This window comes from Histomonas meleagridis (assembly GCF_020186115.1).
Source record: "Histomonas meleagridis strain 2922-C6/04-10x chromosome Unknown contig_39, whole genome shotgun sequence".
NCBI classification, from domain to species: domain Eukaryota; phylum Parabasalia; order Tritrichomonadida; family Dientamoebidae; genus Histomonas; species Histomonas meleagridis.
The window spans coordinates 120825-132327 of record NW_027150882.1 but is presented as its reverse complement, the minus strand read 5'-3'; the positions used below and the strand labels follow the sequence as shown (position 1 = coordinate 132327).

The 11503-nt window shown below is 28.0% G+C and overlaps 4 protein-coding genes across 4 annotated transcripts; 2 read left to right on the top strand and 2 right to left on the bottom strand.

The window, feature by feature from the left end:
* On the top strand, window positions 1–1233 carry GO595_005735 (Variant SH3 domain containing protein; the record flags this gene model as incomplete). Its single annotated transcript, XM_067919011.1, has 1 exon — window positions 1–1233. The coding sequence occupies one exon, from the start codon at window positions 1–3 to the stop codon at window positions 1231–1233; it is 1233 nt and encodes a 410-aa protein (XP_067774114.1).
* A 232-nt stretch (window positions 1234–1465) lies between these two features.
* GO595_005734 (uncharacterized protein) lies at window positions 1466–2221 on the top strand (the record flags this gene model as incomplete). The annotated part of the gene is made up of 1 exon (XM_067919010.1): window positions 1466–2221. The coding sequence occupies one exon, from the start codon at window positions 1466–1468 to the stop codon at window positions 2219–2221; it is 756 nt and encodes a 251-aa protein (XP_067774113.1).
* Window positions 2222–2235: 14 nt separating this feature from the next.
* On the bottom strand, window positions 2236–3081 carry GO595_005733 (F-actin capping protein, beta subunit; the record flags this gene model as incomplete). The annotated part of the gene is made up of 1 exon (XM_067919008.1): window positions 2236–3081. The coding sequence occupies one exon, from the start codon at window positions 3079–3081 to the stop codon at window positions 2236–2238; it is 846 nt and encodes a 281-aa protein (XP_067774112.1).
* A 7114-nt stretch (window positions 3082–10195) lies between these two features.
* On the bottom strand, window positions 10196–11236 carry GO595_005732 (V-type proton ATPase subunit d 2; the record flags this gene model as incomplete). The annotated part of the gene is made up of 1 exon (XM_067919007.1): window positions 10196–11236. One exon carries the CDS (start codon window positions 11234–11236, stop codon window positions 10196–10198), a length of 1041 nt encoding a protein of 346 aa, XP_067774111.1.
* Between the last annotated feature and the right edge of the window lie 267 nt (window positions 11237–11503).

Below are 11503 nucleotides of genomic sequence, written 5' to 3'. Positions count from 1 at the left end.
ATGTGGAAGTGCAAAATAGGCATTTTGGAGAGATGGCAAAGACGTTACTTCCGTCTTCAAGGACGTGTTTTGTACTATTTCAAAAAAGATAAAGGTGAACCTCCATGCGGCTTTATCCCTTTACTCGATGTTAAACTCAAAGATCTCCCACCTAAAAAAGGAAGAAAGTATGGCTTTGTTATTAAAATAATGAACACTGAAAAATTGAACGTAAAACGTGACGAATATTTGATCAACGCTGAAACAGCGGAACAAAGAGTTCAATGGAAAGCTAAAATTGTCGAGAAACGTGCCAAGATTTTGGTTGGTCAACCTTATTCTGTTGCATGTACAGTTTCTCCAAAAGATAATAACGTCAATTTGTTGGTTCCTTACTTTATTACACCAGTTTTTGATGCTCTTAACCAATCTGGCTATAAGCTTCGTGGTATCTGGACAATCGATGTTCCAAAAGATACAATCAACAATATGATGTTCCAAATTGACCAAAACTTCTTAATGCCCGTTAACGATCTCCACAACTGTGCAGGAGCTATGCTTGAGTACTTTAAGTCACTTCCAGAATCTTTATTCCCATCTGATCAAATACCAAACTTATGCAATCAACCCACACCAGCGGCCATCCGTGGTGTCATCCTTCAACTCCCTGCTCCTATTCGCCAAATTCTTAAGATTCTTGCTTCTCATTTCAATAAGCTCATTGAAAATTCTTCCAGAAATGGATTAACTAAGTTCACCATTATATCCGCTTTCGGACCTATTATCATCCGTCCAAAGGATTCCTCCGTTCCTGCTGGCCAAGTTAAGAATGCTCAAGAACAAATAATTTCTGCATTTCTGACAAATTATTCAGAATTGTTCGAAGACATCCATCAGTTCCTTGACGCACCACAGCAACCAGTAACACGTCGCGCAAGGCTCTCTTCTTCTCTTGTTCATCAAAATGAAGATATCTTGGAAGGTACCCGAGGTTTACTTGTTAACGTTGTTCGGACTGATAGCTTAGGTTGGTGCACTGTTTTCACTTCTAGCCGTAGGGTTGGTCTTGTTCATGAGAATTGCTTAATACCATTATCTGATGAAGAACAAGCAGAAATCAACAACGGAACAAGCGTAGACGCTTTGGTTGATAATCTCTTAGACACTGTTCGTGAGAAAGTACCAGAAATGATGCTTTTATTTGATTCGATGTACGACGAGTGCCTCCAAATCAAAACCGCATTAACCGCTTGATTTGGTTCAAAAAGTTTACTAAAAGAAAAGTGGGTTGTAAAGCTTTGAATTTTTTTGGCATTTGGAGATGTTCCATCAGAAGTATGATAAGTTGACTGCAAAATTGGAGGACATTTATCAAACAAGAAATGATTTCTATAGATTAGCAAAGAAATTCAGTGATTTGGCTTCAACAAAAGATGAAAATGATCCTCAAGAATGTGCATACGTTGCTTTGGCAAAATTCGGAGAAATGTCTTGTTATATTAAAGTACATGATGATGCAAAAACAGCATTAACAGCTATGAAAGCAGCAAGACTTTATCTTAAATCTGCTTCATATTTTTACCAGGTATCACGTAACATTAACGATACTTGGCAAGATAACTTAACTGACGCATTCCATTGTTATAAGATTGCAATTGATCTTTACACAAAAAATAATCAAGGAAGTCTTGCAATATTCATACTCTTAGAACTTGCTAAAAACGAAATGGATTTTGAGCTTTTCCGTCACTCCGGTGAAACATATGAAGAAGCTTGTCATATGATAATTTTACAAAAGATGCCAATTGACCAAGTTTTCGAACCACTCTTTAATACTGTTGAAGCATACGCGAAGAGCGCACGCTATGATCTTGCATACAAAGCCATAGAGAAAGTTACATCCAAATTTACTCCAGCCATTATTGAAGAAATTCATCAGTCACCAATAGCTACTCGTCAATATGACGATCTTACCATCCTCAAAGCAGAGCTCTTATTGCTTCAATTCAAATATGATGATTGTTTACAATTTTCAAATGAAAATCTTAATCCGGAAGTTTTCCAACTTTTCGTTTGTCTTTGCGATTCTTCACGGAAATATAAGACGTCTGAGTTCGACGCATACTTTAGCGATGCGAAATCACAGGAATATTTCAACCAATTGGAAGTTTACTTGCTTGAACTTCATCTATCGGAGCTTTCAAAAAGTTCAGAAGCCGTTTATTCCACAACTTTGCAATAAAAAAGTCATTTTAATCATTTCGATGATTCTTTGAGGCCGTCGGCGACAAAATCTTGTGCTTCTTGAGAAACTGTTGTTGTGGGATCAACTTTCATGTACGAAAGGATTTCTTTCATCTTTGCAACATATATTTGTCTGATCTTTTCAACAAAACGATCAGCATTTTCTTCAATCATTGTGCCAATGGTAACAAGGTGAGCAAGTGGGCTATCAGCAAAAGCAACTTGTGTTGTGGAAGAATTGACAGATCCAGATAGAGAGACTGGCTTACATTCTCCAATGCTAAGCGCAGAACAGCCCCAAGTGACATCAAGAAGTGCAGAGGAAACAAGAGTATATTGATATTGCATTGATTTCTTGTTGATTCTTTTGACTTCAAAAACATCGCAGCATGAAATAAGGCCTGAAATATCATTGGAATTGCGTAGTGAAGATTGAACATCTTTTCTAACAAAAACGCCAACACCAAAAGAGTTATCATCAATTTCCCAGCAATAAACAGAAAGAATCCCATAGTCGAAATATTGCTTAAGATAACTTTGGAAGCCTCTGTTGGCCATAACTTCGAGTTGGATTAGATCCTCTGGAAGTGGATAACCGTCAGATAACTTTGGAAAATAATCATTAGTTCCTGGAAATCTATAACTATCGCAGTCACGGTTGTAGTCGCACAAAATATAGTTTCTTCCTTTAGGATCTGTTCCAACTTTTAGGGGAACATCAACAGTTGATAATAATTCATCTGTTGTATCTGGGCTTAAATGAACAACATCATAGAGTCTATCTTCAATGTTCTTTGGGTCAACATGTCGAAGGAGATCTCTACCAGCGTCTTCGTTGGAAAATGCTGATTTGCTCATTTTTATAAAGTAATAATTGAGTTCAATACAAAAAGTTTCAATTTATTTTTGTCATTCAAAATTTCATTTTTCATTTCATTTTTCTTCATGCCATAATTTAAACATGGATATCTTTCAAGCTTGTGAATATAAAATCTTTTAAAAATTGATAAAACGTCAATATTATGCATGATGTTATCTTTAAAATTCGTATTTGTAATCTTATCGAATTATAAACTGCAAATTATAATAACATTTATGAAGACTTTTATCATTACTTTTGTTGCTATCATGGTCCGACTGTAATCTTTCTTAAAATTTTAAGTATGATAATACTTAAAACATGTTTTTGATAATATCATTTTATCAATTATAATTGTTAAATAATTTAACACAACCCTAAATCATGAAAATACCTAATAATTTCTCTATGATCGTTTGTTTTCGCAATCATAAAAGCTGTTTTAAATAATTTAAATAATTACCATATATTATATTGGAATATAAAAATAATAAAATCAAATATAAATCAAATAAATTTATATTTTTCTCATTAATATTATTTCCTTTCTTCGAGATAAGCATTTTAACTATTTCTGTACGACCTTTTTTGCATGCTTTCATAAGTGCAGTTTCAAATAATTTAAATAAACGCCAAATATTACCTTGAAACTTTAAATTATCAAAACAAATAATAAATTAAACCAACAAATGTCTTTAGCATTAATGTCAATTCCTTTTTGATCTGTAAGATATCGAACTATTGATAATCTGCCAAGTTTAGCAGCATGTATAAGTGCAGTTTTAAATATTTTGTATAATTTTCATATATTATTTTGAAACTTTAAATTATTAAAACAAATTTCAAATAAATAAAATATATATCATATGCATTAACATCAATTCCATCATATTCAAGAAATAATTTAACTATTTTTGAATTACCACTTATAGTTGCATGTATGAGTGGTGTCATAAATATTTTTAATAATTATCATACATTATTTTGAAATTTTAAATTTTCAAAATTAATATCAATTAAAACGAATAAATATTTTTATCATTAATATCATTTCCTTCATGTTTAAGGATTAATTTGACCATTTCTTCATTACCTTTTATAGATGCATACATAAGTAGTGTATTAAATAATTTAAATAATCTTGAAATAAAATTTTGAATTTTTAAAATAATAAAACAAATACTAAATAAATCAAATATATATCTTTTGCTTGAATATCGATTTCATCATATTTAAGAAGTAATTTAACTATTTCTATTTTTCCTTTTTTAAATGCTTTAATCAGTATAGGAGTAAATAATTTAAATAATTTCCAAATATTATTTTAAAACCTTAAATTAACAAAACAAATTCTAAATAAAACAAATAAATACTTTTAATATTAACATCAATTCCTTGTTTAAGAAGCATTTTAACTATATTTGTTTCACCATTTTTAATGCCCAAATAAAAAATCTTTTAAATATTTAAAAGAATTACCAAATATTATATTAAAATTTCAAACTAATAAAACATATACTAAAATAAACAAATAAATATCATTAACATTCACATCAATACCTTTTTGTTTAAGAAGTAACTTAATCATTTCAATGTTTTTATTTCTAGTTGCTTTTATAAGTGCTGTACTAAATAATTTGAGTAATTTCCAAATATTATTTTTAAATAAGAAATTATTAAAATAAATATTAATTAAAATAATCAAATATTTTTAGCATTAACTTCAATTCCTTCTTGTTTAAGTAGTAATTTAACCATTTTAAAGTCGTTTTTAGAAGCTGCATAAATAAGTGGCGTCCAAATTAATTGAAATGAATTTGAAATATAATATTAGAATAGAAAATCAATGTAAGAAATATCAAATAACTTGAATAAATGTTTGTTGTATTGACATCAATTTCTTCATGTTCAAGAAACAATTTAGCAGATTCTTCATTACCATATTTGACTGCATAAATAAAAGCTGAATCAAATAATTTAAAAAAATTCCAAATATTAATTTAAGACATAATGATAATAAAAAGAACATCAATCATAAAATATATATATTTTTAGAATTAACATCAATTCCTTCTTGCTTAAGAAGTAATTGAACTATTTCTGTATTACACGCAGCTGCTTTTATAAGTGCTGTATTAAATAATTTGAATAATTTCCAAATTTTAATTTGAAACACAATATTATTTAAATAAACAATGGTTAAATTAAAAAAATATTTTTAGCATTAATATCAATTCCTTCTTGTTCAAGAAGAAATTTAACTATTTCTGTATTACCATTTTCAGATGCCCAAATAAGTGCTGTATAAAATATTTTAAATAATTTCCAAATAATTTTTTGAAATCAAATATTACTTCAATAAACTTTGAATAAAATAAATGAATATCTTTAACGTTGATATTAATTCTTGTTGAAAGATTTATGACTATATCTATTTGATTGTTTTTAGCTGCATTTATAAAAGCATCATTAAATAATTAAAATTATTATTAAATTTATTTTTGAAAACATAATTTATTATAAGCAAAACTGATAAAAGTAAACAAATATTAGTAACTTTTATATCAACTCCTTTTTTCTCAAGGAATAAATCGATAATTTCTCTATGATTTTTATTAAATGCCCAAATTATTGCTGTGTCATATAATATCAATAATTTCCAAATATTATTTTGAAATTTTAAATTATTTAAATAAATATCAAATAAAATAAATCATTATCTTTAGCATTGATATCAATATCTTTTTGTTCAAGCAGTAATTTAACAATTTCTGAATAGCCTTGAGAAGATGCATATATAAGTGGTGTTCGAAATATTTTGAATAATTTTTATTAAATATTTTAAAACATGAAATAATAAAATAAAACATTAAATAGATTAAGTAAAAGTTTTTCGCATTAACATCAGTTCCTTTATGTTCAAGAAATAATTTAACTATTTCTGTATGACCTTTTTCAGATGCTTTAATAAGTGCTGTATCAAATAATTTAAATAATTTCCAAATATTATTTTGAAATATAATAAAATTATAAAAATAAATTTCAAATAAAGCAAATAAATATCTTTAGCATATATCAATTCCTTCTTGGTCAAGAAGTAATTTAACTATTTCTATATGACCATTTTGAGATGCCCACATAAGTGCTGTTTGAAATATTTTAAATAATTTCCAAATATTATTTTGATATCCAAAATTACTAAAATAAATTTTAAATAAAACAAATAAATATCTTTAGCATCAATATTAATTCCTTTCTGTTCTAGAAGTATTTTAACAATTTTTGTATAACCATTTTGAGATGCTTTAATAAGTGTTGTGAAAAATAATTTAAATAATTTCCAAATATTATTTTGAAATTTGAATTTATTAAAATAAATTTTAAATAAAGCAAATAAATATCTTTAGCATTAATATCAGTTCCTTTATGTTCGAGAAGTAATTTAACTATTTCTGTATGACAATTATAAGATGCCCACATAAGTGCTGTTGCAAATAACTTAAATAATTTCCAAATATTATTTTGAAATATAATAAAATTATTAAAATAAATATGAAATAAAACAAATAAATATCTTTAGCATTAATATCAATTCCTTTTTGTTCAAGAAGTAATTTAACTATTTCTGTATGACCATTTCTAGATGCTAAAATAAGTGCTGTATAAAATAATTTAAATAATTTCCAAATATTATTTTTAAATTCTAAATTATTAAAATAAATAATAAATAAAACAAATATATATCTTTAGCATTAATATCAGTTCCTTCTTGTTCAAGAAGTAATTTAACTATTTCTGTATAACCTTTTGCAGATGCCAAAATAAGTGCTGTATTAAATAATTTAAACAATTTCCAAATATTATTTTGAAATATAAAATTATTAAAATAAATATCAAATAAAACGAATAAATATCTTTAGCATTAATATCAATTTCTTTCTGTTCAAGAAGTAATTTAACCAATTCTGTGTGACGTTTAAATGATGCAAGCATAAGTGGTGTTTGAAATAATATAAATAATTTTTAAATATTAATTCTAAACACGAAAACATTCAAACAAAGACCAAATAAAACAAAAAAATATCTTTGTCATAAATAAAATCAATTTTGAATTTTTTAAGAAAAAAGTTGAATATATTAAAATTTATTGCATCACTTCTACAAAATATAAACAATTTAATAATTTGACAACTAACCTCAGAGAGTTTTTTTTCATAAATATATTTAAAGATATTGTTTCTATGGAATTCAATTGCTGCTTCATATGCACCTTCAAATGATGAATGATTTTGTTCACATAAAAGAATGATTTCTTCATTTCCACCTGCAACTGCATATTTACCTGTGTTTATTACATTTGCATTGTTCATAAGTAAATATTTGAAACATTTAATAGAAGAAAAAAATGCTGCATAATCAATTAATGTAACACCTGAACAATTAATATATGAATGTCTTTCATAAAGTGATGGTTCAATTGTTTGATTAAAATCAAAATTATTTTGTGATGATATTTCTTGAAGTTTTTCTATGTCGTCATATCGAATTGCTTTTGCTATTTCGTTCGGATTAACTCCTTCTTTAACATACTTCTTATGAAGTTGGAAATTATTTGTGAAAGTAATTTATAATTCCTAATGAAATTCTCTTCTATTATCTGATTGACACTGAACTTTTCTGTGTATTTTGTTTTATTTTCTTCTTCCGTTTTGTAATGTGCAAAATATTTAGAATGAATGTTCTTTGTAACATTTGGTGATACTAAATTTAATTCAATAAATCTTTCTATAAGATAAAATGATTCTTGTGAATATAAGCCAACAAGATATTCTACAAACGTGTTAATAATTTTATGGCTTTTTCTTTTCTTTTCTATGTTCTCAACTTCCTTAATAAAATCAATAAATATATTTAAATCATTCATTCGAAAAATAAGTGATGCATATACAAATCGAGATAGAATAATATCAGAACATAGTGAATAATCATTGTCAAAAACTTTTACTACTGATGCTGCTGTTTTGCTTATGTTGTCTTGGGTTAACCCTAAAATTATTTTTTCAAGAGTTTTCATTTTTTGAGCCCATTTGCCTTGAAGTAAAATACTTGTTCGGTGTGATTCATTCATCTTGGGCTTCCTCATTTAATTATTAATCATTACAAGGTACACAAATTTTCATAAAAACCATCATTTTTTTCAGACGTTTACAAAATCTAGTAACCGTTTGTTTTGTTCCCAAATATCGAGATATTGAAAAAAAAATATTTTATTAATACGAATGATCCCGATATCTATATCTTAGTGAGATCCAAATGTTCACATAAAATTAATTCAAATATTATGAAGAATAAATTCCAGATTTTTCTTCATTTCACATAACATGTCCTTGAGAAAATGCTTCTTTTTGCTTTCCTACAAATCGCAATTAAAAAAAGCCTTACACAAGAAAAGTTTATGGAATACATTCATGGGAAAAATTCTATAATCGTTAGATTTTATGATGAACATCACTCAAGATCTGTTCAATTAAACAAAGATTGGGATAAATTTGAAAAAATGTATTCAAACATTACTAACATCACAACAGCACGTGTAAACTGTGGAAAAAATTTAAGGTTATGCCTTCATGAAACTGCTTGGGATTTTCCAATTGTTCGTTTATACATGAACAATAAAGTGATACAATACGATGGCGGTATGTCATATGAATCTCTTTCAAAATGGGCAATGGAGAATACAGGAATACAAGGAATAAATCTTCAACTAGATTTACTTTCTCCAAATAATCGCACTTTCAATGAGTTACTCAATACTCAAAAATGTGTATTTGCTATGTTCCATACAAGGCAGTGTAAGAAATGCAAGCGATTTATGAAATCATTAAAAGATATTGCGATCACATATAAGGGGAAAAATATTTCTGTCTGCGAAATTGATATCGATAAGTTTAAGTCTTTTTCATTTGATTATAAAATCAAAGAACTTCCAACATTTTATCTATTTAAAGATAAGAAACGAAAAATTTATGAAGGAAAACTGGAAAAAATGAACATAATTAATTTCATCAATGAAAAATGTTTTTTAGATGACGAAAATGAAGAATCACAGATGAATTATTAGATCGGAAATTTTTCAAAAATGTATGAAAGAATTTAGTTTAATTAAACTAACATAAATATAAAAATATTAAATAAATTATTTTGCAAAAATATCAAATTCTATGATTTTATTGATTTTTTGATGTATTTTTTTGTTTGTATTGCTTTTCAAAAAATAATTTTTATTATTTACAGACAAATTATTGTTAAAAAGTTTCAATGGTTTGTTCCATTTTTTAAAATTACAAAAAAAATCAAAATTGTAATGTTTGATGAAGGTGTTGGGAAAAGTTCGGCTTAAGAAATGTAAAGATCTGGAACTTTTAGTGGGGAATATGAGCCTCCAATTGGAATTAATTATTTATTGGAAATTACAATTGACAACGAAATACGTATTTGATGTCCTTTTAACAAGAGACTTTTTTTCAGATCAATAATAATATGCATTATGGAGATGGTTTTATTGTAATATAATTATTCATTTGAGAAAATATTACATTATTGTGACCGCATTAAGAACATTAAAGGAAGTAATTTTACATCAATTTTAGTTTGTGGTAATAAATTGGATCTTGAAAACGAAAGACAGGTGAGTAAAAAGATGGGAAGATATTGCAGATTTTTATCGAAACTTCAGCAATAGATAATATAAATATTCACGAAATGTTTGAGACAATTATTCGATTGGTGCAAAAAGAGAAACTTGTGGTTACAATAATATTAATCAAAACAACGAAACAAAGTCGTAAAACTTTCCTCATAGCAATGCTATGATATCATAATTTTTATTCGAGAGAAGCACAAGCAAAACATTCCAAAAAATAAGTAAAATGTGTTATAACATAGGTATGAAAAATATTGATATAAAACGAGAAATTTTTCGATTAATGTATTATAATTTTTCAAAAATGCGTATGAAAAACTTAAATGATAACATTATATCATTTCGAAATGACCAATGAAGTAATGTTTGCACATTTTCAACGTTATTTAAGTGTTTAATTATTTACTAAATCACTTTCTAATACGGATGTAGCTATCGGCCTTTTCTCTTTTGTTCTGGTGAATGCATTCCGAGATCCATTGTATGTTTCTCACTTCTTGATCCATCAGATGCACCCATGCGTAAAACACTCCGAATTGGAAGAATATGTTGAATGAGTCGACGTTCATTTCGGCCATTCGCTCATAGAACACGTCTTCGATCGAATTCGTTTGCGAAACAGATCCCCACAGACCGCGGTACACCTCATAGCTGTCGAGGATTCGCGCGACGTCGGCTTCAGTTTGCGCGCGCACCAATAAATGTGTCGCTTCGGGATATAGTTGTCCGATTCGTGGATAAAGAGCTTCTCTATCATCAAACATCAGAGAAGTCTTCAATGAGTTCAGTGTTATGATAATCGCGCGACGATCTGCTTCGAATTTAAGGATTTCGAGCATGATGTTTGCGGTTTCATTACCGAGGCCCTCACAGAACTTGTAAAAGCCATCAAAGTATTCGCGGTATAACATTAATCGAATGATTTCGACGTTTTGTTCATTAAGTGTAGTCTTGGATAAACATTTCTGGAATAATGGTCCAAGTGGTGTGTCAATTAAGACGGTTTGATAGAGCTCTTCGGCATTGGCTGCAACAGAAAGACTTTTGATACCATCAAACATGCCAAGTGGATGACATCGTTCAACTAAATCTGTGACATCACGATTACGAACTATACCTGAAATAAGTAAAACAACATTGTCAATCATGAAGGGGATACGTATCCATTGGAAAAAGGTCTTGAGGTCACTTTCGGCTTGACATTCAATATCATTAAAACGTTGAACCATACGTTGCATACAGCGTTCATATATGATTTGGGGTGTGGCTGAGCCTGTGTCGTTTTGGAAATATTCTTGGAATCCACAATTTCCTAAATGAAGACGAAGATCATCAAGTGTTTCACTTTGCTTTAGTTGCATGTAATCGTTCTCTGTTAAGAAGCCTGTAAAGTATGCACGAACAAGACCATCAATAAATCCGTAGCGGATGTTGTAATTGAGTGTGTCCATTTTTAAATTAACACGATTCGAACAGACTTTGTTAACTTTTATCATCTTTGAATTGACTTTGTTTGTTTGATTTGTATCGGCTATTCAAAAGTGTCAAGTTAACAACCAAAAAAGATTTATCCACTTTAAAAATGGAGACTTTACGGATGATATTCATAAACTTTGTTATTGGTGCTTCAATATGACAATTAAATTAAATGAAAATTTAACATGTATGTTAGAAAATAAATTTTAATGTACATCATCAAAAACGTTATTTTTGGTAAC